We start from the raw sequence: 24,732 nt of genomic DNA, 5'->3' as shown, positions 1-24,732 counted from the left end.
AGTAGATGACCACTTAAATAGTGGAGTCCGTAGAAAAGAACATGTTTTGGGGCGCCTGGGTGGCTCAGTCGGTTAAGCGTCTGCCTTTGGCTCAGGTCATATCTCAGGGTCCTGGGCTAGAGCCCCACCTCAAGCTCTCTGCTCAGCGGGGAGTCTGCTTCTCCCTTTCACTCCCCCTCTGTGCTCTCCCCCTCCCTCCCTCCACCCCACAACTAAATAAATAAAATCTTAAAAAAAGAAAAAGAATATGTATGATCATTTTAGAAATTAGGCAGACAGAGCTTCCTGAACTGATATGCAACTCTTTGTGCTATGAAAAAATTTTCAAAGTGCAGAATGTTAATAGGCTGTAATTTATGTTTTTAAAATAATAAATGTATTTGATGATACAAGCATGGAATGTCTTTGGGGGGCTCAGAAGAAGCTGTAACAGTGGTTTCCTATGATGGATTGGAAAATAAGATCAAAGGGACACATACTTTTTTTTTTTTCCTCTTTAGCAATTTGTGTGAGGTGTGTGTGTGTGTGTGTGTGTGTGTGTGTATTTCTTAATCATTTGTCTGCATTTTTTCCAAGTAATCTCTACACCCAGTGTGGGACTTAAACTCACCACCCTGAGATCAAGAGTCAGATACTCTACTGACTGAGCCAGCCAGGTGCCCCTGTCTACATTTTTGGTGCAAACAGTTTTCCCTCCAGTTTCCCGTGTGCTGAATTCTTACTTCTTGGAGTCCTCCATAGATTCTGGTCATCCCCGGAGCTCAGAGTTCATGATAGGACCCTCTTTCCCAGCTGCAGAGGCTGCAGGAGGGCAGGGCCTGGCCTTGGCTTCCCTCCTGACACTGTCACCCTACCTGCTCCTAGTGCGGCTTGGGACCACTGAAAGGGCAGTCTGGGTGGGACTTATGGCTGGCTGTATGATGGCAGACAGTCCCCACTGTTTGCTCAGAAGAGTGGACCAGCCAAATGGATCAAGAATCAGACTGGGGGGCGCCTGGGGGGCTCAGTCGTTAAGTGTCTGCCTTTGGCTCAGGGCGTGATCCCAGCATTCTGGGATCGAGCCCCACATCAGGCTCCTCCACTATGAGCCTGCTTCTTCCTCTCCCACTCCCCCTGCTTGTGTTCCCTCTCTCACTGGCAGTCTCTCTCTCTGTCAAATAAATAAATAAAATCTTAAAAAAAAAAAAAAAAAAGACTCAGACTGGCTTCTCTGGACCGTATCTTGACCCTAGGCAGGTCCTCCACAGATAGATACAAATGGTTCCTCATCTAAACAACATGTTGAGGGTGAATTCTATCAACGTATAGAGGACACATATTGTTAAAATATCAAAGCGGGAAGGGGGGCACTTGGGGATTTCCTGATCTAATCCCTTTGTTTTACAGAAAGAAACAGAGACTTGAGGTGGAGTAACTTCTAAGTGGCAAAGCCAGGGCTAGAACCGGGCTCCCTGGCCCTTGGTACTCCAGGGCTAGAGCAGTGCTGGGGTCCCACCAGGGTCTGGATGAGAAATGCCCTTAAAATGGGGCATGAGTTCTCAATCAATGAGAACATTCAGTGCCAACTCCTACCTCTGAGTCATCTTTGAAGGAAGGCTTTGCATACTCACCCCCAACCCCAAACAAAGTAGAGAATATGATCTTGGGAACAGGGGACAGAAGTGACAAAGATGGGACCACTTATTCTCCTCGAACACTAAACCTGACCAAAAGGAACCTGTGCCTAGAAAGGGAGGGCTCGTCGAGGGACCTTCTTTCTTGGCAGTGATGCGCTGGCTTGGAAAATCAGGCTCTGTTGCGTCATGGCAGGAGGAAGATTCCTGGGACCCAAAATGTGCTCGAGAACTATCATCAAGTGTCCAAAAGGAGCCTTAGCTTCTGGAACAGGCTTGGTCCTGTCCAGATAGGCGTTGGCAGCTCCCACTTCCTCACGGGTAACTCCCTTCAGCTGTCCCAACAGAGCCAAGCACCTGCTGCCCAGTGTAGGCTTGCCCCCCCCCCCAACCTGCCTGAGGGGCGCGTGGGCAGCTAACATTTACGCAGGCCCTGCCCTAGGAGATGAGGGAGATAGCACTGGTTTCCCCTCTTCTCTTCCCCATTCTTTCTCCCACTCCACCCCAAACCCACCACTGCCCCAGACAGGCCTGTCACAAGACATCGGGGAGCTGTGAGGAGACCAGACGGGCTAGGAGAGACCAGACTCCTCGTGTAACCAGAGAAGGATCAGACTCACAGGCAGACGGCTTTATCATAAAAGTGAAAATAATACGAAAATGTTTTTTATTTCTAAGTACAAAGCCAGATACTATTAAGACTGTGAAAAACTGACTGGCCAGAGGCCATAAAGGACAAAAAGAAGACTCTCTTTGGCCTGGTGTCCTGTGACCCAGCGCAGTGCTGTGAGGGAGCGGTGGCGGGTGGGGGCAGCAGCAAGAGATCGGCGGTTGTGGAGTGTGAGAGGGAGGCTGACCGGCCAGCCCACCTGCGGGCCAGCTCTCTGCTCCTCAGAGCCGCCAGGCCTGGGGACTGAGGTTACTCTTGGCCTTTAAGGGCCACTGGTTCTCTAGCCTGGTGGACCCCAGGAATGAAGGGGGCAGGGGTGAGGCAGATGGGAGTGGGGGAGGGAGCAGGAGCCTTTCTGCACTGGGAAACTCAGTTTTTTATTCTGTGGCTGCAAGTGAATGTTTTGGGCAGCAACTGAGAATGAAGCAAAGTGTTCTTGCCCCCGAAGGTATCTTCAGTCTCTCTGTCACATCCCCATTATAGACAGAGAAGGTCTTGAGCCCTTGGAGAGGAGGACATGTCTGAGACTTAAGGCTGTAGCAGCCGAGGCTGTAGTGATGGAGTCTTGGGGCCACCTGGGGAGGAGCTAAAAGGAATGTGGACAGGCTGGCAGGAGTGAAGGCTGCTCGTCCCAGGAGCCGTGTGCGGGTCCCTCTATTTGTGTCTAGGGGCCGTGGCCATGTGTGAGGGCTCAGGCCTCACCCTCCTCCCCACTGCCATCCACGCTGGCCTGCCTCACCACCTTCCCCCGGACCCTGGGTGTGGAGGAAGAGCCGGCCTCCCCCTGCTCCTGGAAGGCCTGGGTCCGCGTGGCCACCAGGGCGGCGCTATTGAGGGCAACCACAGACTGGCGGGACTTCAGGGCAGGCCAAGGCCCCTTGCGACCCCGCCTGCCTCCCTCGGCCTTCGAGAGCTGCGGGAAGGGCTCTGGAGGGTCTTCCTCTGAAGATTCATTTGACGAAAACACCTGGCAGGGGCAGAGTAGAAGAAGAACCACTGAAATCTTTCCAGGGCAGGGGCACTGAGCACAAAGCCTGCAAAGGGGCAGGTGTGGAATGGTAAGTGCGTGCAGAGAAACTGGGCTACTCATGGGTCACATTTCCACGGGAGAGAAGACAGCACCCAGCCCCACCGTCCCTGCCCCTCAGCCTTCACCTGTCTACAACCTCCTGGCCCCACAAGCCCTCCTGAGCTTCCCGGAACCTGCTACATCCTTGAGGCCCCCTCCTCCTCTTGCCTCCCCCTGCCTTTGTACAGTCAGTCCTGAGAGCCTTCCAGGGGCTGGGCTCTGAGCTGGGTGCCAGGTGAAGACACTCTGCCGTTAGGAACACCCACACTCATCCATCAACCATCCATCCCCAGTGCCGCCTCCTCCAGGAAGCCTCTCCCAAATGTTCCCGCCCTCTGTGATGAGCGCTCCTTCCTCCAGGTCGGCCATCTTGGCGGGGTGGGGTGGGGTGGGGTGGGGTGTGTGTGTGTGTGTGTGTGTGTGTGTGTGTGTGTTGCGTCTGGCTTCCTAAGGCAAAGGTCAGCCTCTGGTCTTCTACTTGTGTCCCGCAGCACTTAGCACAGAGATGAGGCTCCACTGCTCAGGCTGGTAGTCGGTTGTGTGGGTGCCATGACCCCCCTGTACCCCATCCTCTGATGGGTTGTCAGATTTGGGAGGGGCCGCAGAGACCATCCCATCCACCTCATCTAGGGTCAGCAGTTGGCCGTCCAGCTCCTGGCCCGCGGAGGATGGCCGGGCAGCCCTGCCCCCGAGGAAGCAAGTCCTTTCATCAGGCTGAGCGTGCCCAGGGCTGGCTCGGCCCGGAAGCCCCCTCGGATGCCCGCGGATGCCCCTGGCCCCGCAACTGCTCTCCAGCTCCCACAGACGGCAGCGCTCACTGGCCCCCACTGCGTCTTCTTGGCTGCTTTGAGGGCATGAAACGGAGCCAGCCAGGGAGAGGTCCTGGTCTCTCTCCTTCCTCCCCGCATCTGCCCCTCCTACTTCTGTCCCGCACTGTGCCCCAGCCTGGTCTCCTCCCCACGCACCTCCGGCGGATCACTGGCCCCTGAGGTGCTTTCCGGCTCTGAGGAAGGTTCCAGGAGGCTGATGGACCTCATGACCCCTCGGAGGTTGATACGGGGCCGTGGCCCAGGCTCTTCTTTCGGGGCCGCGTGGCTCTCCTGCAAACCCATAGCCTTCACCTCCCCACTGCCCCCCGGCTCTGGCGGAAGAGGTGGCAATGGTGTAGAGACATCCGGGACGAGGGGCTCCTCTGGGGAGACCCCACCCGCTTTCTGCTCCCACAGATGGCTCTGCCGGCTGTAAGGAGGTAACCCTGAGTCAGCTCTGAGTGGCCCAGCAGCCCCCCAGCCTCGGCACCCGCCTGCTCTCTCCCCCGCCCCGCATCTTCCCCTCCAACCTGGCGGTCAGGATGCCCTGGTAGGTCTGCAGCTGGCGCAGAAAGCCGGGGTTGGGGCGGGCGATGGGCCGCAGCTCCTGCACGTGGCGCAGGGCCTGCTCCAGGCTCCAGCCGTACTGCTTCATGGCGTAAGCGACCACGGTGGCGGCGGAGCGGCTGACGCCCATCTTGCAGTGGACCAGCACCCGGGTGCCCTGCGCTCTGCGGAGGCCGCACGGTCAGCTCCCCCCGCCCCGCCCCGCCGGCGTAGGGGAGGGGCGGGCTGGGCTCCACCCAGAGCAGAGGTGGGGGCAAAGGCCAGAGGGAGTCCTAGAGCTGAGGGCAGAGCCGGCGCCACGAGGGCACGGGGCGGGGGAGCCCCACCTTGCGTCCTCCACGAAGCGGTGCGTCTCCTTCCAGTGGGGCAGCAGCTGGGCCGACTCCTCGTCCCAGAGGCGCACGTTGTGGTAGATGAAACGCTCGGGGTAGAAGTTGTCGATCTCGCGGGCCATGTTCAAGATGTGGCTGACCCTGCGGCGGAGGGCGGGAGGCCTGGCTGACCCTGGCCAGGGACGAGAGGCCCAGCGGCCAGCAGACCCGGCGCGGCCTGGCTGGTTAGGAGAGTCAGGCGGGGAGGAGACGGCCGTGACCCTGAGCGAAGCCTGTCGCCCTGCTGGCCTGGAGTTTCCCCCTCTGGTCCAGCACTGAGCCTTCCAGTATTCTCCGAAGTCAGTCAGAAAACAGCTCTGAGCGAACTGAGACCGCGTGCACCTGCGGCCGCTGGGGTGCCGGGGGCCACAGCGGCTTTCTCGGAAGCCCACGGTGGACTAGTGGCAGGGACCTAGGAGAGCGGGCGGCCAGGCCCCCCGGGAGAGGGGCACACGCTTCTCCCTTGAGACGGGGTCAGTGGAGAGGAGCTTTCCTGCTTGGGAAAGGGGGTCAGGACGCCCGCGGCTGCTCCCCTTCTCCGTGTGACTGAGGCCCTGTGTCTGGGGCTGGCTTTACACAGTGGGGAGGGCGAGTGGGCCCAGCGAGCCGCCAGCAGGCCCTTCTCGCCAGCCCGAGGCCTTGCAGGGGGAGTAGCCCCAAAGGCGGGGCGGGCAGTGGAGCAGGCAGCTCCTCAGGGGGGGTCTGGGGCTTTCTGGCCAGGTTGCCCCTTGGGGGGAGGCCAAGGGAAGCCGGGAGACAGAGGGTGGGCAGTCCTGAGGGGCTCAGAGCCCTACCTATTTCTCTGCAGCTCCTCCAGGTTGGCCGCGTTCCACTCTGAGCCCTGCGGAGGGAGGGGAGCGTCACCCTCCGTCCCCCCAGCTGCAGCGCCCTCAGGCCCACCCTCACCCCTCCTGCAGCTGCTCACCAGGTAGAGGTGGGGGAAGATGCGGGAGGCGCGGTCCTGCTGGGCCATGAGCAGCAGCATCTGGTTGTCGATGAAGTCCCGGTACTGTTGGAGCGGGCGGCCCAGGCGCAGCTCCAGGGCCTGGCGGATCTGCAGGCAGAGCCACGGGGGCGCCTTGCAAGCATCCCGATGGCCCACCCTTCCCTCTGGGGCCGCAGAGGACAGGGCCTGTCACATCTAGACAGAGGAGCTGAGGCCAGGCGTGGGGGACTGGACAGGAGGCTCAGGACAGGAGGAAAGCAAGGTGGGAAGGAAGAGAGGAAAGCTCTGCCCCCCCCCCCCAGGCCCCTACCCCCTGCCTGGGGCCAGCTCCCTCCTCACCCCTGCTCCTCCCCAGCACCAGCCCTCCACCTCTTTGGGTTTTCTGTATTGTTGGGTTTTTTCGGTTTTCTTTTTTTTTTTTTTTTTTTTAAGTAAGCTCTATGCCCAAAGTGGGGCTTGAACTCATGACCCCGAGATCAACAGTCGAATGCTGGACCGACCGAGCCAGCCAGGCACCCCCCAGCCCACCTCTTTGGAAGTGACGCTCTCCAGGTCACTGGTGTCCAGCACCTCCCACAGCTCAGCCCGGATCGCCTGCTCCATCTGCACCTGTTCTGAGGGCCTGGGAGCCGAGCCCGTCAGTCCAAGGGCCCCTTCCCCACTCGGCCATGGCACCCTCCCTCTCCTCCCCTTCCTGCACTGACCGGCCAGGCTCGGCGCTGGGAGGCCGCAGAGACTCCAGATCGGCCATGGCCATCCACTCGTTGACGCAGCTCCGGTCCGAGCTCAGCCTCTCCTGGTAGTGTCCAGCCCAGGCCAGGGCGCTGCCCCCCGGCACAAGGCCACTGCCGAGAGCCGCCTCGCACGCCTGGTGCAGCACCTGGAGCGTGGCCCTAGGACAGGGGAGAGGCTGGGTCACACTGTCCTCCCTGCCGCCCCTCCCCAGACCCTGCAGTCATCTCTGAGAAGAGGAGGCGGGCCCGAGACTGGACCAACCTAACCCTTACCACATGGTCTGGATGGAGATCGGCTTGAAGATTCGGCTTTGCCCACCAGATGTCACACTGAAGCCCCTGGGGGAGATCAGGTGGGGGTAGAACCCAACTCCAGGCTCCGGGACAGAGCCCCTGAGAGGCCAACCCACTAGCCACCTTGTGAAGCTGGTCCTCAGAATACGTACACAGTACCGGGCTTCAAGACAAGCCCCATGTGCCAGATACGGGGTAGCTGAGGCCCAGAGAAGCTAGGTGACTTGTCTAGGATCACACAGCAAATCTGAGGTAGAGCTGAGCAGGCCCACGGCTGCCCAGGGCCCAGCTGCCCCATCATACACGTCACCCTGCCGGCCCCACCTCTCCCCTCTCTCCCCTCCTAGTTGCCACCTCTTACCCGTCCCCATCTAGGTACACCTGAGTGTCACTCCAGAGAGGCAAGACCAGGCCCAGGGTGCAGCTGGGGGAACTGGCAGGGGACAGAAGAAAAGCCATTGTCTCTCAGCATCTCACTTCCTTGCCCCCCTCCCTTCCTCTCCCTGCTCCCACCTGCTATCGGGGAAGTCCACCCCCAGGAGGACGGTCTCATCCTGGCTCAGATGTTCTCTTGTGGAAACTACCAGCAGGTAGCGGAGCCGAGGGGGCCGTGTTGCCTCTAGCTGGGCTGCCTGGGGAAGATGCGCAGGGAGAAGCCGAGGGTCACAGTGGCCCAAGAAGACCCTGCACCCCCCACCCCTGCCTGACACACACCTGGGCCTAGAACAGACCTGCTGCCCGCCCTCCTCAGATCCCAGATTGGTGGTTATAATTCGATGACTCCCCACTTTTGGATTTCATGGTCCCACAAAATGTTTAAGAAGATTTTTCTTAAAGGGGGTATGTGTGGAAAAAAAGGGGAGAATGGGCCTGACAGATTGCCCATTTTCAATTTCTGCCTGGGAAGGAGGCTTAGAAAAAACCTTTTCACTTGCCATCACCATCACTCTATTCAAGAAAGGTTTCTCACCCAAGAAATACTAAGGACACAATCCCACAACAAAGGATGTTGCTTCCGTGGAATAACCTCAGCTGTAGAAAGACTACCTGCTTTTGCTTTTCCCATCTTGCGGCGGACAATGATGTGCCCCACAGGCCTCTGGGAGCTGGCCCTCCAGGCCTTCAGTAGGGGGACAACTTGCGGGGTCAGGAAGGGCTCACGTGGGTTGCAGGGAACCTTGTCTGTGTAATCACCAGCTCTAAGTCCCAGTCTGCCCCTAGGGGCTCAAGCAGGACGGACCTCCCCCACCGGTTCCCGCCCCGCCAGAGACCTGAAGACGTGACTGTGCCCTGTCCAAAGGACTAAGCTGAAACGGCAGGCTCACCAGGGTTTGGGGGTTCCTACTACTGCTCCCCACTCAGACACACGGGTTAGCTCTCTTCCACCTCCCCTCCCCCCACCCCTTCCAAGGATTGGGCTCTCCCCTCTTCTCAGGGGCTCTGGGCCACCCCTCACCAGGCGGATGTCGTCCTGCGGCCTCAGCAGCTCCACCATAAGATGCAGGTGCTGGCTCTGCTCCTGCTTCCTGGGGCTCTGCGGCCCATGCCCATCGTCCGTCTGGTCCCCATGGGGCTGTTCTTCACCTGGGGGTCTCTCCACCACCTCAGGGCCAGCTTCAGCCGCTTCGTCCTTGTCTTCTCCATCCTGCAGTCTCAGGACGGCTCCATGGAGGACTGCAAAGCTCTGTCTGGCAGGGTAGCGGGTGAGCCATTAGGATCCGTTGTAGCCCCAGGACAGGTGCACCCGAATCACCCACCAAACTTGTTAAAACAGGGGATGGGCCCCATCCCTGGAGAGTCAGTAGGTCTGGAGTGGAGGCCTGAGAACGTGCATTTCTAACCGGTTCCCAAGTGCTGAGGCCACCCATTTGGGGAACTACACTCTTGGAGGCTCTCAAGCCTTCAACCCACTTGTCTAAGGGGGGCCAAGGGTTGCTTCCTTTCCTTCCCACCTGCCTAACGCAGGAGATGCCGTAAACTTGGTGGTGACCCGGAATCCTCGGGCCCTGTTGTCTCAATCTGCCTTCTGGTTTGTGACTACTGGCCTGAGCCAGGGTCTAGGATGGTGGTGACCAGGCAGAAGATGGAAGCCAAGGCAGCCAGGCCAGTGCTGCAAGCCAACTGCGCCCCAGCCGTGCCCACCAGCCGTGCCCACTGGCAACACTGCCCCAGATTCAGTAGTTGGCTTTGGCTGGGAGTCCTCCAGGGTGGCAGTGGCCAGGCCTGGCGGCTGGATGTGGGTGTCTGTGTTGGGGAGGGTGCTCACCTTCGCTGGAGCCAGCTTTTCTGCTTGGATGCCTGGTCCTGCTGAGAAAGCGGCCCCCAGGGCAGAGTGAGGCAGGCAGTGGCAAGGATACTCCTCGCTGCTCTCAGGGCTGCTGGCCCCCCCCCCCCCCCCCCAACTAGGGACTGGAACCAGGAAAGGTGTCAGATCCCTTCCTACCCTAGTCCACTCCCCACCCGGCCTCACTGGGAGAGCCTGGGCCCAGGTCCAGGTAGGGCAGCGTGGGGTGAGAGTGGGTGGGAGTGCTGGAGGTGCCCAAGGGGTTGGCCCAGATCTGGGCCTGGAAGTGGGTAGGGCCTCTGCAGTCTGGGCTGGCGCTTTGGGGCTCCAGATCTTTGGTCTGAGTTCCTAGACGCCTCAAGACCCCCTCCCCGTCCCCTCCAGCATGATACTTGGGGACCGCCTCCCCACACCCCCAGGCTCAAGGGGACACTGGCAGTGGACAGGACGCACTCCCCCAGGCCCAGCTGGCAGCCAACTGCGTGGGTCGGACCACCGGAAAGCCAGACTTACCGTGGGCCCCACAGGCGTGGAGTGGCCGCTGGCCGGGGGAGAGCGGCTCACAGTGACCAGAGCCATGAGGCCTGGCCGGGGACACCTGGGCTGGTCCGGGCACTCTGCCCTCTCACAGCTCTACGGACAGTCCTTGCCCCGCAGGACCAGGAAGGAGAGACCGGAGCCACCAGGGCCTGGCACCTCCTCGGGGGCGGCCCTTAAAGGGCCAGACACTCGTCCAACCCGGCCTGCGGAGGCAGCACGGCGCGGCCGCCGCCCCTCCCTTCGCGTCTCCTCTGTTCGGCCGCCTCGCCCCCGCCCCCGGACACGTTGGAGGCGGGCCCGGGGCGGGGCGCAGGTGCGGAGCGCTGCCCGGAGGGAAGTGTCCAGAGGTCCCGCAACTTGCCGTCTTCGTTCCGGGGTTCGGTCCCTCCTCCCGGGAGGCGCCCCTGCCCCTGCCCTCTCGGCTCCGCCCACTTAGGTCACCTGAGTTCTGCTTTAGACCTCAACCGTGCTATTACCTAGAAGAGATGGGACCTAGGGAGGCAGGACTGGGGACACAGCTCTTGGACAGGAACACACACAGTGAGTCTTAAGTTGGGGGGGGCCCAAAATTCTTTCTCCTTGCTGATTGGCCCTCATGCTTCCACTCTCTGCACGAATCATTGGGAAGCATGCGGAGCTTCAGGGGAAATCAGGCGGGATTTAGAACTAACGCTTGCGGCTCACAGGGGACCCTCAGGGCCGCCTTGGAGGTGAGCAGGGCAGAGCCGCAGCAGAGGGAAGGGCCTTGGCCAAAATCACTCAGAACACGCTGGGGTCAGTGCAGGGACCCAGGCCTGGGGTGCAGCGGGCTCCCCCCAGCTGGCTGGGAGTAGTCTGGCGCCCAGCCTTCCCCCCCTGGGACAGGAGCACAGGTGGGTTCTGGGACAGCGGGTGAGTGACAGGCTCGACAGGTAGAACAGGGTCTCCGGTAGGGGAACAGGCTCCAGGGAATGGTGTTTATGGAGCACCTCCTCTGTAAGGGACCTCTGAATGGGGTTGCGTTTCACCCTCCCAACAGCCCTGGGGAGTGGGAGGCGGTCTCATTCTACAGCTGAGGAAACTGAGGCTCAGGGAAATTAAAGGGGCCACAGCCAGGATTCAAACTCAGGTCTGCGGCCATTGCCCATAGCGTCTCCCCTCAATGTCACCTCCCCACCTTGTCTCCCCACTGAGGAGAACAGGCCTGCTGCCGAAAGTCTCTTTATTTCCACCTAGGTCTCTAATGCAAGCCCACCTCCAGGGCTCCAGGCCCTGAGCTTAGCAGCAGAGAGTTTATAAATAAATAAGTTACAAAAGCAGGTGGGGGAGCAGCCCCGACGGCCCTCCCGGGGGCCGCGAGCTCAGTGCTCCGTGAGCGAGAGCTGCAGGATCCTCTGTAAGTCTTCCTCCTCCTGCTGCCCCCGTCGTTCCCGCTCCTCCTGCTCCCTCGAAGACAACTCCAGGGCCAGGCGCAGCTGCTCCTCAAAGCTTGGGGGGGCCAGGGATGCGGGTGTCCTGTGAGGGGATTCTGGGCCGCTGGGCTCTGTGGACATCTGCAGGCTTTCTTGGAGGGCCCTTCCAGACAAGGCGTGAGAGGGAGGGCAGACCAGTGAGTGCTCAGCTGGGGAAGAAGGCTAAGGGTGGGGTCATGGCTACCGAGGACAAGGGTAAGGGCAGGGCGGCTGGGACCCAAGAAACCAGAGGAAAGGGACAAGGCGAGGGGCCCGGTCTCCCCAGTCCTCATGCTGCCTTGGCCGGTAGGCAGCGCTGATTATGGAGGGTGGCCTTGGAGAGGCCGTGGGATCCCAGGACCAGCACCTCCCCATGACCCACTGCCACCAGCCAAGGGCCCCCTGGCTGGCAGGGTCCTGGGGGCGGGACAGGCTGAGACGTCCTAGTAGGTCATACAGGGCCTCACCGCTCCAGCTGAAGCTGCTCCTCATACGCGGCGGCCTGGGGAGGAGGGTGGGCACCAGGTCGGGTGTTGGTCAGGGCTTCCCAGACAGTCACCTGCAGCAGAGCCCGGAGCTGTCACGCCCGCCACCCCTGCCAGCACCCAGGGGGGCCGGCCCCTGCCTGCGTCCCACCTGCTCGGCTTCTGCGCCCGACTCCAGCAGGCTCTGCCGGATGGCAAACTGTAGCAGGTCGTCGTCCTCGTCGCGAAGGGGCTCGCTGCGCTCTGCGCCCAGCACACTGTACCCCTCGGGCACCTCAAACACGGCGGGGTCCACCTCACACGGGAAAGGGCTCCCTGCGCAGGACAGGGGCTGCACTCAGCCCCGGGGCTCAGGGACCAGGGAGTGCCCCCCCCCCCGCCCCCACGGAGGTACCTGATGCCGGGCTGCCAGAGCCGGGGGCCGGCACCCACACCGAGCTCAGGGGCTCGTCACAGCCGCACAGGTTGCTGAAGGTGATGCGGGCATTGAGCACGTGGAAAAGGGGAATCTCTGTGAGGAGACAGTGAGCCTCAGCCACCGGGGCTAGAGGGCACCCAGCCCCGCCCCCCCACTGTGCCCCCAGACCAGGCCACCCCTCACCAATCTTGACTGGGAAGCCGGGGGGAAGGCGCAGGGTGATGAAGTCACGCAGCTTGGCAAAGTGAGCATTGCTGATGGCCATCAGGTCAATGATGGGCGTCACCTGGTCGCCCAGGGAGAGCGGGTGCTCCTCGCTCAGCCACAGCGTGGCCTTGAACCTGCACAGGATGCGAGTCGAGGAGCGTTTGGCGGCCCCGCTGCTAAGACCCACCCAGCCTGGACACCGGCCTTTACTCACGCCCTCTGCCAAGCCTGAGCTGCCCTCTTGTCTGCTCAGCTGTCCCCACCTGCCTCCCCCAGGAGCTTATGTCCTTTTGGCCCTGCTGCCCCCACCCCTCCAGACCCTGGGCCCAGGCTGGGGCCTCAACTCGTCTGGATGAAGAGGGCAGGACCGGGCTGCTGGCTTCAATGAGGGCCTCATCCATTGCCCATAGCCGGCCAGCGCCTCACATTTTGCCATATTTTGGGGTCCAACAAAGCCCAGAGGTCAGGACTACCAGGGTTCCAATCTCCGCTCCGCCACTCAGTGCTGAATCTACGCGTGGTCCCTGGGACAATGCTGGGCCCGCTGCAAGCTCTATGTCATGGCTCATCAGATTCTCCTAGTGCCCTTGTGAGCAGGTGGCCCAGTGTGACTGTTATTTTACTGAGAACAGACTCTTGGAGGGTAAGACATTTCCTGGGGCCACAGTCCAGGAGTCAGGAGATGGTCAAGCTGTGAGCCCTTCCCCTCTGCCACAAGCTGGCCTCCAGCAGGAGCTCATTCAATTGAATAGAAAACCATAAATGGGCAGTGCTGCCCCTTCCTTCCTTCCTCCTTCACTCCTTCCCTCCTCCCTCCCTTCCTTCACCAGGGAAGAGTAACCAGTCCTCTGGGCCAAGCCCCAAGCTGAGTGCCAACAACCATGGATAAGACAGACTTGGTTCCTGTCCCCAAGGAGGAGAGTCTAGCAGGAAGCCAGCTGGGTGAGTGGGTCCCTCACTCTAGGGGGCCCCATGTGTGACAGGAATCTGCCAGGGCTCAGGGGATCAGGCAAGTTCCCCGTCCCTGAGGGAAGTCCCCAAGCCAGCTCTAAGACCTCACCTCTGTACTTTGCTGGACATCTCAATGGGGCGGCCGATGTTCCTCGACTCCAGGCTGAAGTTGGGATCGAAGTATTCACTGGGGGAAATGGCTGTGGGGTTGGTGGGGCTGGCGGCCTGCTGCACAGGAGCCTGGGAGGGCCGCACGACCAGACTTAGTGTTCAGGGGAGTTCCTGCCTGGCCCTGCCCAGCGGCCCCCTGCCAGTGGCCCCCACCCCCCTGGGCCTGGCTCACCCCGCTGTGGGAGGAGTGCTGCTGGGCCATCCCGAGGAAGGACTGGAATGGAGTCTTCCCTCCTAAGGAGAAAGGTTGGGAGCCCATGAGGAGACTTTGGGCCACTTTGGGCTCAGACTGCCCCCCTCCACCACCCACTCTGGGGGCCTCCTGTCGGGTGGGAGACGGAGCACATGGGAATGGGGAGGCCTTCCAGCTTGTCCCAGACGTTGCGGCCCTGACCCCAGACCAGGGTGACCCCAGCATATGGTGTGACTGGGCAGCAGGCAGGCGCACCTGGGTTTACCTTTGCTCCTCGACTTGTCCTGATCAGAGAGGTGCTCCGTGCGAGTGCGTGTCACCAGCTCCACATTGGTGGCACTGTAGACCTGGGGAGCAGGGGGAACATGGGGGGAGCTGAGGGCTCAGAGTCTGTTCCCCACACTCAGCCTCACCAGTACAGGACCCACGTCCTCCTCTCTGCAGGGACAGACAGGATCTCGCCCCCCACCATGGAGGAGGTGGCAGGGTCTGAACCGTGGGGACTCAGTCATGAGGGGAAAGCACTCCTCGTGTCGTCTCGGTAATCTGGGTTGGGGCCCTTGCCGGGGTGATCCCTAATGTGCTCGGCGGGGCCTGGGCACTCGGGCACCCGTGAGTTCCCATGGCCGCACAGGGCTTCCAGAGCCCATGGGCTACTCTGTCTCTCCTCCACATGGGTGGATACGGACAAACGGTGGAGTTCCTGGGCCTCGTCTCCTACCCCAGCCCCCACCACTAGCCTCTCCTGCCTTGGCCTCGTAGCCGCTAACGGTTTCCATCTTCTCAGACCGCCAGCCCCAGATACCACATTTGTTCCTGAAACAGACCAAACAGGAGCTCGTGAGGACCCGTACCCCTCGACCCTAGCCAGAGCCTTCCCTTCCAGAGACCCCTTCCAATTCGCCTTCCCACTGTGGAACACAAGGGCCTTGGAGAGGATGCCTGGACAGCTGGGGACCAGCAAACAGGGACTGGGGGCGAAAAAGTACTGAGGAGTTCTCATTAATTTTGTTAGGTGTGATGATGGTGTTGGGGCTGGTTTTATAAACATGCTTATCTGTTAGAGTCATGTGCAAAAGTATTTACTGCTAAAGGGATATGACATCTGGGATGTGCTTTAAAACAGTCCAGGGAAGGGTGACCTGGGTGGCTCAGTTGGTTAAGCATCTGACTTCGGCTCAGGTCATGATCCCGGGGTCCTGGGATCAAGCCCTGCTCAGTGTGTGTGTGGGGGTCTGCTTGTCCCTCTTCCTCTACCCCTCCCCCGCTTGTGCTTTCTCTCTCTCAAATTAAAAAAAAAAAAAAAAAAAAAAAAAGTCCAGGGAAGGGGCGCCTGGGGGGCTCAGTCAGTTGAGCATCCGACTCTTGATTTGAGCTCAGCTCCAATCTCAGGGTCATGAGATCGAGCCCCGTATGGGGCTCCAAGGTAGATGTGAAGCCTGCTTAAGATTCTCTCTTGCCCTCTTGCCCCTCCCCCCACCTCTCTCTCCCTCTCTAAAATAAAATAAAATAAATCCAGAGAAAAAAAGAAAAAAGCAAGGAAGGATAGATTCAACAAGATTGACAGAACATCGATAAGTGTTGAAGTTGGGCGATGAGGACATTCTAACTATTCTCTCTTCTTTCGTACATTTTGAAACTTTCTAGAATAAAAGTGTGTCTGATTCAACAATAACAGCTGCAAGACATCAATACCCCACTTTTGATAATGGATGGGACAAGGAGACAAAGGATCAACAAGGAAACAGAAGAACAACTCTATAAACCAGACTTAACAGACTTTCTTAGAACATTCCACCCAACAACAACAGAACGCACATGCTTCTCAGGTGCACATGGAACGTTCTTCAGGATGGACCATATGCTAGGCCATAAAAGAAGCCTCGATAAAACTGAAAGGAGAAAAGTCATACAAAGTATGTTTTCCAACCACAAGGGAATGAAATAAGAAATCAATAACAGAATAAAGATTTGGGAAACTTCACAAATGTGTGGAAAGTAAACACACTCCTAAAAAAAACCCAAAGGGTCAACGAATAAATCAAAAGAGAAAGAAAATGCTTTGAGATAAGTGGAAATAAAGATACAATACTCAAAACTTGTGAGATGCAGGTAAAGCAGTGGTCAGAGGGAAATTTAGAGCTATAAATGACAATATTAAGAAAAAAATTAAAGACCTAAGTAAGTGGGAAATGATCACATGCTCATGGCAGAAGACACTCAACACTGTCCAGATGACAATATGCCCCAAGCTGAGTTACAGATTCAACACAAACGCTACCAGAATCCCACCTGATGACTTCTTTGTAGAAATTCACAAACCGGATCTGGAATTCCTATGAAATTGCAAGGGACCGTGAATACCCAAAATAATCCTGAGCAAGAAGAACAAAGTCAAAGACTCACGCTTTCCGATTTCAAAACTTACCACAAGGCGACACTTACTAAGCCAGTGTGGTACTGGTACAAGGACCGACATATAGGTCAACGGAACAGAACTGAGAGTCCCGAAATAAACCCATACATCTGTGGTCAACTGATTTCCCACAAGTGTGCCAAGACCATTCAATGGGGAAAGAGCAGTCTTCTGCACAAACGCTGCTGGGACAAGTGGGTCATCACCTGCAAAATAATGAAGTCGGACGCTTTCCTCACACCTACACAAATGTTAATTCAAAACGGGTCAAAGACCGAAATGTAAGAGCTAAACCTATAAAACCTTCAGAAGAAAACACAGGGGAAAATCTTTGTGACTTTGGACTTGACAAAATACTGTTAGATATGACACTAGAAGCACAGGTGACAAAATGAAAAAATACATAAATTGTATTTCATGAAAATTAAAAACACGTGCTTCGAAGGACACGTTCAAGAGAGTGAAAACTCAGCCCACGGAACGGGAGAAAATATTTGCAAACCATATACCTGAGAAGGGACTTAGATCTAGAATATATTAGGAACTCCTGCGACTCAAAAATGAAAGGACAACCCAGTTTTTTAAATGCGCGAAGGATCTGAATAAATACGTCTCCAAAAACAGAGCTATAAGTGGCCAATCGGCAGATGGAAAGATGCTCCCCATCGTTCATCATTAAGGAAATGCAGGTCACAACCACAGTGAAATACCACTTCTCACACCCGCTAGGGGCGTTATAATCCAAAAATAAATAAATGGACACCAATGTTGGTGAGGACATGAAGGAACTGGAACCCTCATACACTGCTCGGGGGGGGGGGGATGGAAAATGCTGCAGCCCCCTGGTAAACGGTCTGGCAGTTCTTCAGACAATTAACATCTGGTTACCATATGACCTAGCAACTCTACTCCCAGGTATACATCTGAGAGAAATGAAAACTTAGGTCCACACAAAACCTCGTATACTAATGTTTACAGAAACACCATTCATAAAGGAAAAGGTGGAAACGATCCTAGCGTCCGTCAGCAGGTGAGTGAAGAAACAAAATGTGAGCTGGGCATGCGCTGGACAGCCATCCAGGGAACGGGGCAGTTAAACACTACAACCTGCATGAAGTCTGAAAACGTTCTCGGTGAAAGAAGCCGCACAAGACCACATATCGTATGAGTCCGGTCACGGGAGAGTCCAGAATAAGGAGATTTATAGAGAAAGTCAATCCGTGGTTGCCTAGGGCTGGGGAAGGGGGTGAGGGCACGGGAGTTGGTAGCTACTGGATTTCTTGTTGGGGTGATGACAACGTTCTCAAGTTGACTGTGGTGACAGTGGTATTTCTGCGAACACGCCAAAAAGCACTGAATCGTACACTCGAAGGAGGTGAACTGATCGGTATACAAAATTATATTCCAGTAAAGGTGCTTGTTTCTTTGTTTTTTTCAAAAAGGTATTTCTGAAGTCTGTTCCAGGAACTGGGACGTATGTTGTTGGAGGAAGAACAGCCTGGCCGGAAGAGTCAGATTCCTAGGCTACCCACAAAGGTGGAAACAGCCATACTACTGAGACACCCACACTGGGGCAAAGAGCTGCCCTGAACCACAGCCTAAATCCTTGTGGTGGTGGGAAAACGCATGAGGGCAGAAGTCAAGACACCGGGCCCCTGACCTAGCCTCCTCCCCAGGAAGACAGCTGCCCTCGGACTGACATGCTGGGGCCCGAAGGTGGCCACGGGACCCGCAGGCGGTCTGGGTGGGACGCTGGGCCTGCAGGGACCCCCGCCCCAACCTGAGCAGCCTCTGTGAGCGGCTCACCCTCCCGGAGGCCTGAACCGGGACCCACGGTGTGGCCGGGCCCCCACCGACCTCTCGAAGGCCACGTTGCGTGTGTCCAGGTGGGTGGAGACAATAGGAGAGGTGAGCCGACTGGCCACGTGCTCTTCACTGGGCCGCATGGCGGCCAGCAGCGCTTCGGGCTCAAGCAGGGCGAGCCCCAGCGTCTCGGTGTGCACCACCTGCCGGTCGTGGTCCACTTCCATCACCAAGGCTCCTGCCTCTGCCACCGGCACGGGTGCGTGAGGGGCACAAGTCAGTGCTAGGCCCCCAGACGGCGGGGGAGGGGGGCCCATGGTGTCCTCAACCACCTGCTGCTAAGTGGGTGAGGCCCCAGCCCCTGGGTCCCCTCCACCCTCAGCCGCCATTTCCACAAAGTAGAGAAAAAGAACAGCGCTGTCCTCACAGGCCACAGGAGAATGTGGGGGGCTCGGCCTGCCTCATGCCCACAGTGAGTCCCCCAGAGCTCACCCTGGCCCCTGAAGATAAAGCTCCTCCTGCCGCGCTGCCAGGTCATGTGCTCGAAGCCCAGGAGACTGGTGTCCACCCGCAGGCTCTCCCCCCGCTTCCACACTCGGTACACGTCGCTGGGGCACATCTTGGACACGAGGGGCACTGCGGGGAGTGTGGGGGTCACCATGGCTCTTCCCCTAGATCCCTCCCGCCCCTAGAAGCCAAGAGGTCCTCACTCACCCCAGCTGGTGAACTCCCACTTCATCTCCACGTAGAAATCGGGGGCCTGGAATAGACCAGAGCACCTGTCAGGGCCCACCTGGGATCAGCAAGTCTTAAAGTGCTATGTCCCAGCTATGCCCCCACTACAACCAAACCCCACCCAGGAAAAAGGGTGGGCTAAGTGGGGCCCTAAAAAAGTCTTGGAATAATCAGAGTATAAGTATCTGGGAGCCTGGAGGTTTGTCTCCCCCTGGCTCCCCCTGGCCACTAGCCTGCTGAGGGGCCCCAAGGGGAACTTCTTGCTCCCCCTGGGTCCCAGAGTCCTCATCTGTAAAGAGGGCACAATGACCCCCTCTGGCCCTGCCCCTCATGCTTGAGGACGACAGACAGGTACTCAGAGGCACTAGGCCACACCCGCTAAGTCAGATGAAACTCTCCCACCAGGAGACAGGCATTCACCAGGAGGCCCACATCTGAAGTTCTGTGGCGATTTCTGGTATGAGGGACCCCTGATGTCGGCACTGGCTCTCCTCCTAAAGGGCCCCATCTCACCCATGTGGGCCTGGACTCCTCTTTCCTACATGACCCTGGACTGGGGTCGGGGGGCGAGGGGGGCGGATATCGTCGACAGCGATGGGAAAGCATGCTGCCCAGACTGAGCGGTGGCGGGTGACTAGTGACCCCCATGCAGCCTGTCACAGCCCCCTGACATGGCTCCCCACCCCTCCTTACTGGCCACACCTCACCTCTGTCCCCTGCTGTACCTGGCGGAGTTTGTTGAGCAATTCCGGAATGCCAGCCAGCCTCTGCGTGGCCCTCTGGTAGTCCCGATACTGGAGCACCAATTGTACCATCTCGGGGTCCCCAGTGCTGACTGCCTCCTGCAGGACTAGGGGCACCAGGCTGCTGAGGGGAGCTCTGTCGATGGCCCCAGGCCTGGCCACTCACTGCCGCGCACCAACCCCATTGCCAGCCTCAGGGGAGCCCCTCTGCCCTCTGCAGTACCTGCCCAGCCCTGGCAGCTCTCTTTGCCCACATTGGCATTGTGTCGAAGGAGGACTCTCACAGACTCCAGGTTCCCCAGGGACACGGCCAGCTCCAGGGGAGTGCGCCCCCGGGGGTCTTCCTGTTCAATGTCGTGCTGGGGAAGAGGGGACACTCAGCACAGGGCAAGTAAAGAGAAGCAAGAAGGCCACTAGGCTGAACATGGTTGAGCGTCATCGTGGGAAATAAAGACAGCAGCCAGGCCATGGAAATGGCTGAGGGCGGCCTCTGTGTCCTCATAGGAGAGGGGAGGGAGGAGGTGGGAAGGGCGGGCCCACCTCTCCTGCCTTAGGCCAGGAAGAGAGCTGGGGGTCCGGCGGTGGGGCCTGCTCAGGCAGAGGTGCAGCTGCGATGTCAAGAGTTTGGAGGGGCCTGGGGACCAGAACCAGGTTGCTTGTCCTCAGCCTGGCTCAGGGACGGTGTGGCGCGAATTCGGGGGCTGGATGCAGTGTGAAGCGGGCAGACGGGCGGGGCAAGGCCCAGCGCTGGAAACCGAGGCCAGAGGCTCAAGCGAGAGGGGCAGGTGACCCGGGCTTCGGCTCAGGCCGGGCGGCCTCCAGGAGGGAGACCACGGCTTTGAGTGGGCTGCGCGGAGGACAGCCCGGGTGCCCGGTGGGTCTCACCTGGCGGCTGTGCAGCGCGGCCTCCAGTTCGCGGTGCCGGTTCGCCCAGACGAGCCGGTGCAGCGGGAAGGTGGGGCCCGGGCCGGCCATGCTGGGCCTCAGCGCCGCATCGCGGGAGGGAGGGCGGGCGCGGCGGGGGCGACCCGGCCCCACCTCGGCTTCAGACCTGGCGCAGCCCCTTCGCCTCCGCTCCGCGCCGCGCGGAGTTGCGCCCACCGCAGCCCGCGCCGGGCGGCAGTGGCGGCGGCGGCGGCGGCGCAGGCGGCATGGAGGGCGGGCCGGGCGGGCCGGGCGGGCGGGGCTCGCCGGGGCGGGGCGGGGCGTCGGGCCGCGCAGTCCCTTGCCTCTCGCAGCCATGGCAACCGCAGCCGGGCCCGCACCCGCCGGGCGCTGGCGGGGGACCCGCTCAGTCGCCTTGGTAACCACGCGCGCCGGGGAAGGAGCCAGGGCCCGCGTCTCGGGGACCCCGGCCTCCGCTGGGCCTGGATCCCGGGGGCGGGCTGGCGGGCGGGGCCTGGCTTACAGCTCCGCCCGCAGCCTGCAGGGGGCGCCCCAGGCTCAGCTCAGATCCCCGCCTGCGGGTCCGGAAAAGGAAGGAAGGAGTCCGGGGGCGGGGCGGTTCGGCCAGGGGCGGGGCCTGCGCCTCTGGGACGTGTACGCGCGCGTGTGCGCGTGCGTGCTCTACTGGCCGCGCTCCTGCAGCCCTAGGGTTTATCCGCGTTTCTGCGGCGGCCACCAACCCATGCCCCGGCCTTCATACCCCAGGCCCCGCGGGTACCGGCTGTGCCTGTGAGGGCGGCCGAGGTGGGAGACCCTGCCTCCCCTTCCCATCATCTCCGAGATGTCCCTAAGTGCTGGCCAGCTTCTCGTAAAGCACCTTCCCCAGGGACCTGGGCCAGTGCGTCTAGTGGTCGCCTCATGACGGGCTTGGCCCAGCCGTGCAAAGAGATGGCCCCGCCGGGTCACTGGAGTCACGGATGGGAGCACTGGGGAATGGGGGCGGTGGGGTTGGCTGGAGTCAGACCTCTCCCAGTGGACTGTCCACCGTAAATGGCTGCCTTCACCCACCCCACAGATTCCTTTTGCAGAGGCTGCACTTTGCTGCCAGTGTCAGGAAAGGAAGGAGAGTTTCGAAATCAGGGCCAGCCCCTCCACCCACACCGGAACTAGGGTGCAGGCCTCAGCCGCCTGAGCTCCGTCGTTGTTACCCTAGCCTCAGCCTGGGGTTTGGTGAGGCAGCCGCCAGGCTTGGCCAAGGCTGACCCTCTGGTCTCCGTCTCCCTATTGGTAAAATACCTAACTACATATTTTGATCTAGAAGGTTGAGCTGAGTCTCTGGGCTGGGAGGGCCTGGTTGCCGTGAAGCCTGCCTTCTCACTGTGGGCAGGTGGCTCCCGTGCTATCTGGGAGCACTTTGCCACTCCGCCCTGTGGTGTCATCAGGTCACTGTGAAGTCCTTGGCTCTAGAGCAGCTCGAAGGCCTCTGAACGTCCAAAACTGGACACCAGGCCACCCTACCCCGCCGCAGCCCTCTCTAGCCTCCATCTTCCTTGAAAAGGGCTCTCCCCTCCCCCAGCTTCTTCAACCCAAATGTAAGGGCACGTTCTCTGGCTGGGCCCCTCCTGATTTCTGCAGCCTTGAACATGACTCTCCACCGGCGTTAGTCCTAATTCCACTGCCTTCTCAGCCCTATTCTAGGACCCCTTCTCCCTCTCCAACCCCCAAGCAGGGCTGCCCCTCTGCTGAAAGCCTGTTTCTACTGTCACCCTGACACCATCCCCAGGACTGCATTTCAGCTCCCTCTGGGACATCTCTGTGCCCCGGTGTTCCATGCTATCCCATGAGCATTACCTAAAACCAGATCTGGTCACATTCACCCTCTTTCCCCCAGGCTGCACTCCCTGGCTGTCCTAACTCTGAATATGCCATAGACCTCCCTGTGGGCCCTCTTGGACTCCTATCTCCCGACCCAAGTGGGGCCCATTCCTGGTGGGCTGTGTTCTTCCTCTCTTTGCATTTCTCCCCCGGACAGAAGCAGTGCCCCCTAGCCTGTCTCACTGCCTCCTATCCTTTGCCTCCCTCCCTGCATCTTGGGCATCTATCAGAGACTTGTTCTACGACCCACCCTCATCACCCAGCCTGTCCAGAGCCTTCAGGGACTTCCCAGAGCCTATCCAAGTTCAGAACCCACGTCCATTTGCATCTTCGTCACTAAGTGCACCCCGGGCTCTGGGCCAGGTTTTCAGGGCCCCCCAGGCTGGCTCCTTCCCACAGTGCTCCTAACCTAAGCCACTCCTGACTGCCTGGCCATTCCTAGCATCAGGAACATTCTCCCCCAACTCCCCACCCCAATGCTGCAGGCCCAGCTCAAAGGCCTTTCCCTCCTAAGTCTCAGTCTCTACCTCCAGAGCATTCCACGCCCAGCAGCCCACCTTCTCCACCCACCATGCTGTGCTCTGCATGTAGGCCCCTCAGCCCTGCCCAGCAGAGCCCTGCATGGAGTGGACAGCAACGGACATCCCCCAAAGGGGCCTCAAGGGCAAGGGCACGGGGGAACCGAAGTTGAGCAGAGCCTCCAGGTAGAGGCCCAATACCGGGGTATTCCTCAGGCCTCAGGGACCCCTACAGGGGGCGGCACAGCAAGGCAAAAGAGGCTAAAGCCAGGGAGGTCCAAGGGCCCACAGGCTGCCGTGTGACCCCAAGGGCAGATGTGCTTGTCTGACTGCCCAGAGGGTGTCCTCAGCACAGTGCCTGGCCAGCCAGGGTGCTCAATCAGCCAGTCCACATGGGACACCAAGCACCGAACTGCAGGCACCTCTTCCTGCTTCTCTGGACAGTGGGGAGAAGACTCCTTCTGCTCCCCTAGGGTGGGAGGATGAGCTGGGGGCAGGGGCAGAGTCGTGGAGCCCCATCCCACTCCGGGGAGGGGCTGGGCCAGGGCAGGCTGGCCCCGGATGCCTGCCGTGGCCACGGAGGGGACTCAGTGCCACCAAGACCCTCTCCCCTCAGGCCCCGGCCCAGTGATAGCTGAAAACGGTCACTGGGCACAAAAGAATCGGACACAGCCAAGTCAGGCACCATTTTTTATAAAAACGCATAGTCTCGTTTTCCACTCTTTAAAATCACATTCAAAAATCGGCAAAGGAATGCCCCGGGGAGTGAGTAGATGGGAGGGGAGGGTGCGCCAACCCAGCCCCAGGGGGAGAGGGCGCGACACCACACACGGCAGCGCGACTGGCACAAGGGGGCATGCGGCGGGTGGGGTGGCGCCCCGTTGGGCAGTGGCACTGACAGGACATGGGGCGGTGAGGCTGGACAGCCCGGGGGGCACACTGACCGGCCAGGGGTGGCGAGGGCTGGCCCCACCTGGCCCCTCTTGCTGTGCTGCCCGGCCTGTCCAGGCTGGTCCCCTCTGGTCCTGGGCAGATGAGGCCTGGCCCAGCCCAGGCGACCAGGGGCCCTTGGGGCCAGGCGAGGCCAGTTGTAACACAGCCCACAGCTGCCTTTCTGTGGTCCCTGAGCCCGGGCGCTTGGGGTGGGAGGAAGGGGGGACTGCAGGGTGGGCAGCGGGACCTGCTGCCAATGCCACCCTCCTGCTCGAGCCCCTCGGTGTCCGCAGACTGTGGGGATGGAGGCAGCCAGTGACACAGGGGTTCTTCCCGAGCAAGGGCACAGGAGCTCAAGTCACGGTGGCAAGGCCCTGCCGTCAGGGAGATCATGGGCCCCTCCTCCACCAAACAGCTGGAGGACAGGACAGTGCAGGACTGTGCCCCTGGCGCAGGAGGGGCTGTGGTGGGAAAATTCAAGTAGTATCCCTGTGCTGCGGCCTCCCCCGGGGTAGGGGATGATGGGCCACCCTCAGAGCACAGCCCAGAGCCTGAGGGGGCACAATGTGGTGTGGCATCATCCCCAGGGAAGGGCCAGGAGGGCTGCCGGGGCTGCTGCTCCCCCCTTCTCCCCCCCCCCACAGGAAGACACTGGGAGGGGAAGCCCCTGGAGGGTCAGGGCTGAGGGCAGCTGGACAGTGGCTGGGTTGGTGGCAGCAGGAGCCAAGGCAAGCGGGGCCCCCCCTGGGGGCTGGGCCAGGCTGGGGCCACAGGAAATCACAATAATTACAAAATAAAACCTTTTCCGCTTTGCGGGAAAACAAATAATAAAAATTCGACAAAATAAATTAGAGGTTTATAAAAGGCGGGCGGGTCAGAGGCCGTTGGCGCTGCCGCGCTGGACCAGCGGCACCTTGCTCAGCTCCACGACGGGCGAGCGAGGCTTGTTCTTCATCTTGGGCACGCGCTGCACCAGCTGCTGGGCCTCGCGGTACGCATCGCGCAGCTCCTTCTTCCACTGCACCAGCTCAGGGTCACTCTGCAGTGCCGGGGGGGGGGGGGGGGGGGGGGG

At 59.8% G+C, this 24,732-nt stretch overlaps 3 protein-coding genes across 8 annotated transcripts in view; all 3 read right to left on the bottom strand.

Annotated features, from left to right (window-relative positions):
- Window positions 1-2,263: 2,263 nt before the first annotated feature.
- SSH3 (slingshot protein phosphatase 3) lies at window positions 2,264-10,204 on the bottom strand. Of its 4 annotated transcripts, none has more exons than XM_040639499.1 (14): window positions 9,871-10,204; window positions 9,340-9,377; window positions 8,530-8,761; window positions 7,587-7,705; window positions 7,435-7,506; window positions 7,053-7,118; window positions 6,750-6,938; window positions 6,574-6,667; window positions 6,025-6,153; window positions 5,894-5,940; window positions 5,055-5,201; window positions 4,692-4,892; window positions 4,318-4,591; window positions 2,264-3,250 (listed from the first exon to the last, which is right to left on the bottom strand). In XM_040639499.1, the coding sequence occupies exons 1-14, from the start codon at window positions 9,934-9,936 to the stop codon at window positions 2,975-2,977; spliced, it is 1,950 nt and encodes a 649-aa protein (XP_040495433.1). In that variant the 5' UTR covers window positions 9,937-10,204; the 3' UTR covers window positions 2,264-2,974. The 4 variants fall into 4 exon arrangements, with proteins under 4 accessions (XP_040495433.1, XP_040495432.1, XP_040495434.1 ...); XM_040639498.1 differs by having other exon boundaries at window positions 9,340-9,380; window positions 9,871-10,194; XM_040639500.1 differs by lacking the exon at window positions 7,053-7,118 and having other exon boundaries at window positions 9,340-9,380; window positions 9,871-10,203.
- An 880-nt stretch (window positions 10,205-11,084) lies between these two features.
- ANKRD13D (ankyrin repeat domain 13D) lies at window positions 11,085-20,565 on the bottom strand. Of its 3 annotated transcripts, none has more exons than XM_040639497.1 (15): window positions 20,335-20,565; window positions 19,673-19,808; window positions 19,414-19,556; window positions 18,686-18,731; window positions 18,464-18,607; window positions 18,026-18,215; window positions 14,502-14,568; window positions 14,018-14,099; window positions 13,732-13,793; window positions 13,498-13,628; window positions 12,414-12,571; window positions 12,207-12,323; window positions 11,964-12,127; window positions 11,795-11,829; window positions 11,085-11,451 (listed from the first exon to the last, which is right to left on the bottom strand). In XM_040639497.1, the coding sequence occupies exons 1-15, from the start codon at window positions 20,422-20,424 to the stop codon at window positions 11,238-11,240; spliced, it is 1,779 nt and encodes a 592-aa protein (XP_040495431.1). In that variant the 5' UTR covers window positions 20,425-20,565; the 3' UTR covers window positions 11,085-11,237. The 3 variants fall into 3 exon arrangements, with proteins under 3 accessions (XP_040495431.1, XP_040495429.1, XP_040495430.1); XM_040639495.1 differs by having other exon boundaries at window positions 11,795-11,886; window positions 20,335-20,564; XM_040639496.1 differs by having other exon boundaries at window positions 11,795-11,886; window positions 19,432-19,556; window positions 20,335-20,563.
- A 2,839-nt stretch (window positions 20,566-23,404) lies between these two features.
- The window catches only part of GRK2 (G protein-coupled receptor kinase 2), an 18,745-nt gene continuing 17,417 nt past the window's right edge, over window positions 23,405-24,732 (bottom strand). Inside the window, 1 exon segment of the mRNA XM_040639493.1 lies at window positions 23,405-24,699. Coding sequence (XP_040495427.1) covers window positions 24,535-24,699 — 165 coding nt within the window. The 3' untranslated portion in view covers window positions 23,405-24,534.

The sequence above is a fragment of the Ursus maritimus genome, unplaced genomic scaffold (assembly GCF_017311325.1).
Source record: "Ursus maritimus isolate PB19 unplaced genomic scaffold, ASM1731132v1 scaffold_23, whole genome shotgun sequence".
Lineage (NCBI taxonomy): Eukaryota > Metazoa > Chordata > Mammalia > Carnivora > Ursidae > Ursus > Ursus maritimus.
This window is presented reverse-complemented; position numbering and strand designations above follow the sequence as displayed.

Bases quoted from the DNA above. Each gene is read 5' to 3' on its own strand.
- SSH3 (XM_040639498.1), bottom strand. From the start codon at position 9,936: ATGGCTCTGGTCACTGTGAGCCGCTCTCCCCCGGCCAGCGGCCACTCC. The intron at 8,762-9,339 runs GTGAGCACCCTC...CTACCCTGCCAG, and splicing joins AAAAGCTGGCTCCAGCGAAG to ACAGAGCTTTGCAGTCCTCC. The intron at 5,941-6,024 runs GTGAGCAGCTGC...CTCCCTCCGCAG, and splicing joins TCTTCCCCCACCTCTACCTG to GGCTCAGAGTGGAACGCGGC.
- ANKRD13D (XM_040639495.1), bottom strand. From the start codon at position 20,424: ATGGCCGGCCCGGGCCCCACCTTCCCGCTGCACCGGCTCGTCTGGGCG. The intron at 18,732-19,413 runs GTGAGGTGTGGC...GGTCTATTCCAG, and splicing joins AGGTACAGCAGGGGACAGAG to GCCCCCGATTTCTACGTGGA. The intron at 12,128-12,206 runs GTACCTCCGTGG...TGTCCTGCGCAG, and splicing joins CTCTGGCAGCCCGGCATCAG to GGAGCCCTTTCCCGTGTGAG.